The sequence below is a fragment of the Triticum aestivum genome, chromosome 1D (genome assembly GCF_018294505.1).
Source record: "Triticum aestivum cultivar Chinese Spring chromosome 1D, IWGSC CS RefSeq v2.1, whole genome shotgun sequence".
NCBI lineage: Eukaryota > Viridiplantae > Streptophyta > Magnoliopsida > Poales > Poaceae > Triticum > Triticum aestivum.
Window position 1 is genome coordinate 43,393,685 of NC_057796.1, and position 8,016 is coordinate 43,401,700.

The 8,016-nt window shown below is 45.5% G+C and overlaps 1 protein-coding gene and 1 long non-coding RNA gene across 2 annotated transcripts; both read left to right on the top strand.

Annotated features, from left to right (window-relative positions):
- Positions 1-392: 392 nt before the first annotated feature.
- On the top strand, positions 393-3,035 carry LOC123164570 (uncharacterized). Its single transcript, XR_006482507.1, has 7 exons — positions 393-478; positions 1,116-1,216; positions 1,331-1,451; positions 1,642-1,778; positions 1,873-2,388; positions 2,787-2,851; positions 2,967-3,035. It is a non-coding gene; the product is annotated as an uncharacterized lncRNA (long non-coding RNA).
- A 301-nt stretch (positions 3,036-3,336) lies between these two features.
- On the top strand, positions 3,337-4,648 carry LOC123164578 (uncharacterized). The gene is made up of 5 exons (XM_044582112.1): positions 3,337-3,463; positions 3,547-3,834; positions 3,942-4,087; positions 4,173-4,223; positions 4,324-4,648. Exons 2-5 carry the CDS (start codon positions 3,745-3,747, stop codon positions 4,412-4,414), a joined length of 378 nt encoding a protein of 125 aa, XP_044438047.1. The 5' UTR covers positions 3,337-3,463; positions 3,547-3,744; the 3' UTR covers positions 4,415-4,648.
- The last annotated feature ends 3,368 nt before the right edge of the window (positions 4,649-8,016 follow it).

Below are 8,016 nucleotides of genomic sequence, written 5' to 3' on the forward strand. Positions count from 1 at the left end.
CTATCCAACAGACATTAGCTCAAAAGCGCCCTAACTTCTCCCTTCATTTAAGATTTTAAAAAAGATGCCAATAGCTAGCGACCATTATATTCGCCAACCAGGATAGCATTTGCGAATGGTGTGGCTCGCAGTTTCTGCAGTGGGGGTGGCAATTTGCAAAACTGCCATGGTAGTTTGTTTAAATCATGGGAGTTTTTGGTGTAAAATTGCCACTGTCTGATCCCGATCAGTCATCTCTAGGGACTAAGGGGGTTCGCTGGGATTTTGTCCCCGGCAAACGTTCGCCAGATAGCTATTCTGAAGAAAAAAAATCTCCATGCCTGCAGTTTTTTTTTTTTTGAGTTTGAATCATTGATGGATTCCTAAACGCTCGCGTATACGCTAAGTAATGACGAGCGTCTCTACGAAAAGCCCCCAACCCGATGGAGGAGGAAAACCCCAATCCCTTGGCGGCAGCGGACGGCTGCGCTCCATCCATGTGAGTCTCTCTATCAGTCTATCCCTCCGACCATATTATGCATCTGGTTCTGGTCTGGTGGCCGATCGGCATGAACGCCACGCGCCAGCTACTCGCCGTCGCCGACATGCCCAAATTGGAAAGGAAGCACCGCGGTCGCTGCGGCGGCGCCTCACCATGGATTGCTCTGCGCTGCCCGCCATGCTCGGGGCCACTGGCAACCCTGCAGTTCACGACAGCCTTGGCCCAGGAAAGTGCGTCAGCCAACCGCCCCGTTTGAAGTTGAACCGCCCACTCTAATTAATCTCAGGCAGCAACAATTAAGCTAACATACAAGTTTTAGATTTCAATCTCCAATTGACCTTCAAGCAGTGGTTTAGCCAGGAATAAAGTGAAGGGTGTGCAGACTCCAAAACAAATTAGAATTTGGAATATTGGGTTTGCATGCTGTTTTGGGGCCTCGAATTCTATACAATATGACATGATAAAATGCAAAATCTCATAATTCTGGGTGTCTTGGCCAATGCTACCCACTGGCTACGCCACTGCCTTCAAGCTAGATCTATGGTTTCGGATGCAACATTGGTTAATTAATCTGGACAGATTTTAAACATTATTGTTTCCTTTATAACTAGACAGGTACGATCTAATGTTTCAGGACTGCAGCCACGGCAGAGCAAGTTAGCGTGGAGGAGAGAGTCAGGAAACTGCTTGGTATTGGGATTAGAATGTCAATTTTTGACAGGGACTATGAAGAAAGTAAGATTCATATTTGTGAGTCATTGATTGATTTTGAGCTCACTCCTTCTGTTGAAAATACTAATATCATTCTCTAATTAATTCGCGATGGATGCCTATTCTCCAATTAACCAGTGGCTTTTGAAAAGGAGCATCGTGATCAAGTGGAGCTATTTGCCAGAAGTCTACCTTTAGCTAAAGATGTTTTGGGCACTCCTTTCCAGCAGAAAACATTCTATGACGAGACCAGCGCCAAGTATTTCTCAGATTCAGATTTTAAGAATTATAAAGACTCTGTTGTCTCCATTGCTTTGTTCCATTGTGATTATATGTGCTGCTATATATTATGAAGTTTTCTCCAAATTTATTTCTTTGTAGTCAATCCTCACCTCTTTCTCACCACTTCAACAATAATTGACATTTCAGCCGCCGTTTATCGTGTGCAGGAGAAAACATGCTATTCGCATGCTCTGGCACAGCTCTACCACGAGGGAGGGAAAGACTGCGCATTGCAAGATTTGTGACTTCTGCGCGTTTGATCACAGAATTTAACAAAAGAAGAAACAAAGATGATAGTTTGAGGGTTAGTAGTGCTATGCTGTTCATTACTGTTCGTTAATCATTCCTATATAATTTCTGTTTAGTTTATTCAATAAGGGTCACCTTTATCACTGTAGATTCAAGTGCGGCTTCCCAGTGATAGAATTACCGACGGGTTCCTGGGACTATATGATGACAATATCGCTATTGTATCTGCCCTCCTCCCTTGTGTCTATGTCCCTGTGGATCTTGATCTTAGTAAAGAGGAGCGTCGATGTGTGCCTACCGGCATGATAGCAGCTGGGCTTGCGGCCCCACGAAAATCATCACCCGGTTTGATGGTCACAGGAGTGAGCACTCTTAGTAGTCCACGCAAACGTCCTCGCCGCGGTCCTGCCCTCATGTCAATTGCTTGTGTTATCACGGAGGTACGCTGTGGAACTATATATGTCTGCACTGAGGTAAAAATTTTGTTTTCCCCTTTTAGTCCCTTTCACTTTTCAGGCTGCACTTGGAGGCCCGGTTATAGCTTTTTGTGCCAAATTTGAAATCTTGGCTGGGGTGATAATTGGGTTTGACTCTGAAAAGAAAGTTGCCTCTTACCTACCAACCAAGGCACTTCGTCGACGCTTGAAACATTTTCAGATACTCACGTAAGTCTATGTTCCCCAGTTGGCTTATATGTAATTATGTATATGTTCCAAATCTCCTCTCCTTCCCATTTCCACTTCTAGGTTAAGCCCTTTTTGGGTGTTGACAACATTGTAGCCTAACTTCATAGTTGTAACGTGATAACCTTTTGGTTTTGTTCTTGCTACATGTACCACATTTTCTATAGCTAATTTAGTGCTTTGGCTTCAAGGTTGAAGCTAACATATTTTTTAGTGAAGAAGGACAATGTAACTCGTTTTTGTAACGTCACCTCAGTTCTCATGTCTTTGATTGAATACCTCAACCCTCATGCAGTCATGTCTTCTGTTGAATACAATGTTTCCTTTTGTACTTGTCTATTCAGTTTATCCTAATAACTCTCTATTGCGTTCCGTTGCAGAGATAAAGCCATCAGCTTCCATGGATATTCGTTACCTCATGGTGTAAATTGTGTAGTCCCTTCAGGTGTGGAGTTATCATGCAAATCATCATTCTAAATGTTGCCTATTGGCTTTTGTGCACACAATATTATCTCGCTGTTGTCAGATGTGCACTCATATAAAACACCTTATGTCATCAGGATTTTGGTTTCTTATTCAGAGGTTCAAATCCTTGGGCTAGCCACCACCACCACCGCTGGTGTGTGAGTGTAAGTCTCCTTGCTTATCCTATTGCTGATTTGTTCGTTGTGCTAATTTTTGTTCCTAACTTCTCTACTTCTTCCATTGACCAGTCAATGGGACATTGGTAAATACGTTTGAAGAGGATTTTGGTCGACTTCTTGGTTATGAAGGGTATCCTTTCAGTATAGGTCAACGTGGCCATGGGGAGAATGTGTCTTGCTTGCTTCATTCAGAGGTGACTTTTACACAGTTCATTACTTTTAAAGTTTCAATGTGCTAGTATTTGATCATCAACTAATGAACATCAAAATTATGATGTGTAGGAGAGGTGAGGTTTTTTGCATGCACCGGCTTGCTTATAAAGTGGCATGGAAGTAAAGGCGATCAAACTGTCATCCTAACATCTGCTAGCTTGGTTAGAACTAATGGAGATAAGATCGATGAGGACTTGAGGGTCTGTGCTCCTAATCTTTTCTCTTTGTCCTTTAAGGTAGATGATAGTTGATCAGTGGCTTTACTCTATTGTTTACATTGCAGATTGAGGTGTTTCTCCCTCCAGAACCGAAGATTGGCGGGAGATTGGAATTGTATCATGAGAATTATAACATTGCCATAGTTAGTGTTGAGAGTCCTCTCAATGGTATTTCTCCAAATGATATCTTGAGACCACTGGGAAAACCGAAGTCACATGAAGTGGTAGTAGCTATTGGACGTAATCCTAATGAAGGATTATTAATGGCCTCAAAGGATGAAGTGGAGCATAGATACAAGCGTTGCAAGCTTAAGTGCAAGGCCCTTAAGCTGTCAAGTTGCCGAATCAAGAAGGTACACCACTGAATTTCTCATGCTATACTTTCTTTTCTTGTTTACTGGTGATGCAGATAGTTGCATCATAATCTATTTGATTTGTCTCTTCAATCTGTGTGTATTAGGCTGGTATTGGAGGCCCCCTTATTGATTTTGATGATGGGAACTTTGTTGGCATGAACTTTTATGATGGAAGTACAACAACTCCTTTTCTGCCGAGGAGCACTATTCTAAGAGTCTTAAACAGCGGGGTTGATCTCCCGTCCAATAGGTATATTCTTATAAGTGTATATTTGTTCAGCGAGGTCGCATATATATTTTGGGGCGCAAACTGACATATATAAATGTTGGAGCAGAGGGTTGAACAGTCCCATGAGCTTGATGAATACTGCTGCAAATAAAGACCAGTAATCTTTTTATTCCACAGTGTCATTTGTTTGTACCAGCATATGCTGTTTATTCAATGATTTACTTGTATATACTGAAAAAAAATGATGTTGATGGCAGGTGGCCTGTGCCAGAGACATATTGGTATCATGGTGAACTTGAGATGGATAAGAGTGTTCTACCCCCGCATGTGGGAAGAGTTCCCCAGTAAAGAAACCCGTGGAAGTGCATGCCTTTGGAATTTGGAGTACTCTGTATAATATCGTCTATAATTTAGAGGACCTGTACATAAAATTGTGCTATTTAGTTACCTCGTTCCATCGAATATGCAAAATGTTATTGGATTTGCGGACTTGTGTATCCTGTATATAACATTGATACTAGTCGTGTAATGGTTTGCAGAACCGATGTGTTGATAAAGTGATATAAGTGACAAATAGATGAAGAGTAGCAGAGCTCGTGCGGAATCGCATGCCTCCTAAACCATTTTCTGGCCCTGTATATATGTTCAGAATCATGCCTGTAGTGATTTGAACTAGTCCACAACATTTAGATCTTGTATCCGCACATAATTTGTATCCGCAGAGCTCTGATTCTCAATCCGCGGCATGACACGAGATGGAATTTCAGCCGCAGATGATGAGAGAAGTGAGTGATAAGACATCATGCATTACAGACATAAGCAAAAATGTTATTGTGCATACATGTACATGCACAGAATCAGAGCTGCTCTGCTTTCAATATGCATATACTGTTGCAGCTTGAAAGCCTGCAAGATGGTCCTGAATCTCAGCAATTGCTCCACATTCCGCGTCTTCTTTTTTCTCATTCTTTTTTTGCTTGCAGGTTGAATTGGATTGATTGATATTGCATCAAAGGAGGCATGTGTATCCGATGTGCCTGCTTGAACGGATATTGCATCAAAGCACCCTCACATCACAGCTGTTAATTAATTAATTAAACATAGAAGCAGAAGCACAGTTCTCGGCATAAAAGATATGCAACCGAACAATTCAGAAGCATTGAAAATGCATTCAGAAGACCGAATGATCTTTAACTCAGCTGAACTGCCCGCACCTACGGCGTATGGACGCTGTATTATATTGACACCGGCTCTGGAAGTCATGTAAAACTGCGTGCATCCTCAATGATGTGAGGTTGTTAGTGTGCGGCGAGCAATCTGGGCTTGGCGCACCAATTAATGTTTCTTTCAAAAATGTGGATATCTGTATTACTCATGCTACTACTTGGTTTAGTTTGTGATGCTGTATTGTACATTCACAAGAGAAAATGCTACCACTATCGCATCTCACAAACTAAACTCATGTACAGTAGTATAGTTTCAGAAGAGAAATTAATGCTACCATTTCCTCCTGCACAAAACCAAACGGGGCGTATTGAAGTAGATTTGGTGGTGAAACGATGTTGTGTGGCATACACTTGTGTCCCATATGATTTCCACCATCTATTTTACTGGTCCTGACTCGCGATGTATCCAACTTATCTTCGTTTCTACGTACTTTTTTTTGAAACGAGGCAAAAGACTTGCCATTTTCATTGATTAAGAAAAAGAGAATTGCCCGGTTAATTGACGGAAAATCGGGCTAAAACCGATACAAGCCAACCCATATAACATGGGCCCACCGGCCAACCTGGCCACCGACATGGAACCCGAAACCGCAAAGAAGAAAACAGTCGGAGAAGCCACGACGGCACATGCCAACAGATGCCAACACGCACAAGCAACCGACAGCTCCGACTTTGACGACGAGCATCGCAAGGGAAATATGCAGGACTTGCGCCGATCGTGCCCACCGCAAACGACCACCGGGCGCCTGTCATCGTCACCGCCTGCCACCGCAGCTCCGACTTCAAAGCAACAAGCAACCAAGCAACCCACGGAAGAGCAACTCGGACACGCCGTGAACAACTGACTACCGAAGTCCACGCCGCGACCCGAGCTCCTCTCGACACCATCATCGTTGCCAAACAGAAACCAGCGCCCCGCCTCAGCAAACCACGCGGCGAAGATGCCGCCATCCACGGCGAAGATGCCACACTCCACCAGTCTCCCAGTCGTAGCCGGCTCCGAGACGATGACCCCAAGGAGGACAAAGACGCGAAGACGCCTCCATCGCCCGATCCAGCAGATCTGAGGTTTCCCTCCGAAGCCAAAGCCGTGGGGAGGCGGAGCACACCTCCACGACGACGCTTTCAAGAAAGATCACGGCACCCGCAGGCGCCGCCGTCGCCGGCTCTGATGAAGATCAGAGCAAGGATTTCTCCCGGAGATGCCCACCTGCAACCACCGACCGCCGCCCACCAATCACCACCCCTGCTGAGGCCGACCTCACCCTGGCCACGGGATCCCGCGATCCACCGCGCCTAGGCACGCACCACCCCCTGGCCGTAGCCGCCGTCCACCACCGCAGCACCACCGCGACCACCTCCACCACAGCCACCAAAGCCGCATCGCAAAGTGCAGTAGCCAGATCGAAGAACTAGCTCAGATCCAGATCGGAGCAGCAGAGCATACGCGCAGCTCGTCCCTCCATTGCGCACCTCGCGCTCCAGAGCCACATCCGCCACGCCTAGCCGGTCGCCACGCCCGCCGCACGCTAGCCGCTGCCGCCCCCGACGTCGATCCGCACCCCATGCACGCATCCGAAGCCGACCGCCGCCGCGGAGCCCGGACCGAGGCTGCCGCCCCCGCTCCCCATCCGCCGCCCACAGCCGACGCCAGCACCGTACACCGTCCGCCATCCGTCGCCCGCTGCTGCTAGTCTCCCCCTCACGAGCGACGCCACGGGAAGAAGAGGTCCTGCCGCCGCCGGATCCGCACGGGCTTCGCCCGGCGGAGCCCACCTGGCGACGGCGAGGGGAGGGGAGTGAGAAGGGGGTCCGGTGGAGGGGTGCCTGAGCCGCCGCCCGTGTCGCCCCGGAGAGGGAGCGATGCGAGGGCCTTACTGCGTTGGTTTCGAATAGTACGTACTATTTTTCTTATCATCATCATAAGTTGTAACCTTCACCTAGCCATGTTTTCTCTGTTCAAGATCTACTGGTTCTGATTTATTTTTTAACGAAATAAGTATTTGCAGAGATAGTATCCTCACAAATATTTCTGGAACTCTGCATCTCATCAGATTGATGAGCACCCTCTCCAGAATATGTGCCCACCTCTTCATAAGCATTTCATTCCTCAATTCCTTGTCCAGCTTCCTGCACATCAAACTGGAATGGATCAATCACTTTATTTCATTAGCACAAGCTGCACTTTCACAAGTCACAAGTAACACCTGTTTTTTTACACATAATATTTAATCAACATGCCTTTGAGACAACAGTGGTAAATCCAATCATAGGTCTGCTTCTATGCTTTCCCGGAAAGTTTTTGCATCATAATTAAAGTTCATTGACGGTACTGATTAGTAGAGCTAATGCACGAGACTCGTTCAAGTCGAGGATACTTTAGTATACAACTCTCCTCACAGCAATATTCGGCCAGGTAAACACATACTAATTTCATGTTTACAAATTTCACGAGTCATCAATTACATTAACAATAGACCAGGTAAACAGATTATGCATGCTCAAATTAACGCTTTTGGTGAATCCCGAGCGGCAGCTCTTGTTGAATGACATGAATGAACAAATTTTCAGGATCTTTTAATGAAATGATAAACCAAAGATGAGAGTAAGCGGATTCCAAAGTTCAACACTTGCAAGCAATACTTATAATCTATTCCTTATTATTTATCCAGATGAGAGCTAGTTGAGCTCATCCATACTGCCTTCACACTCAGCACGGTGCCG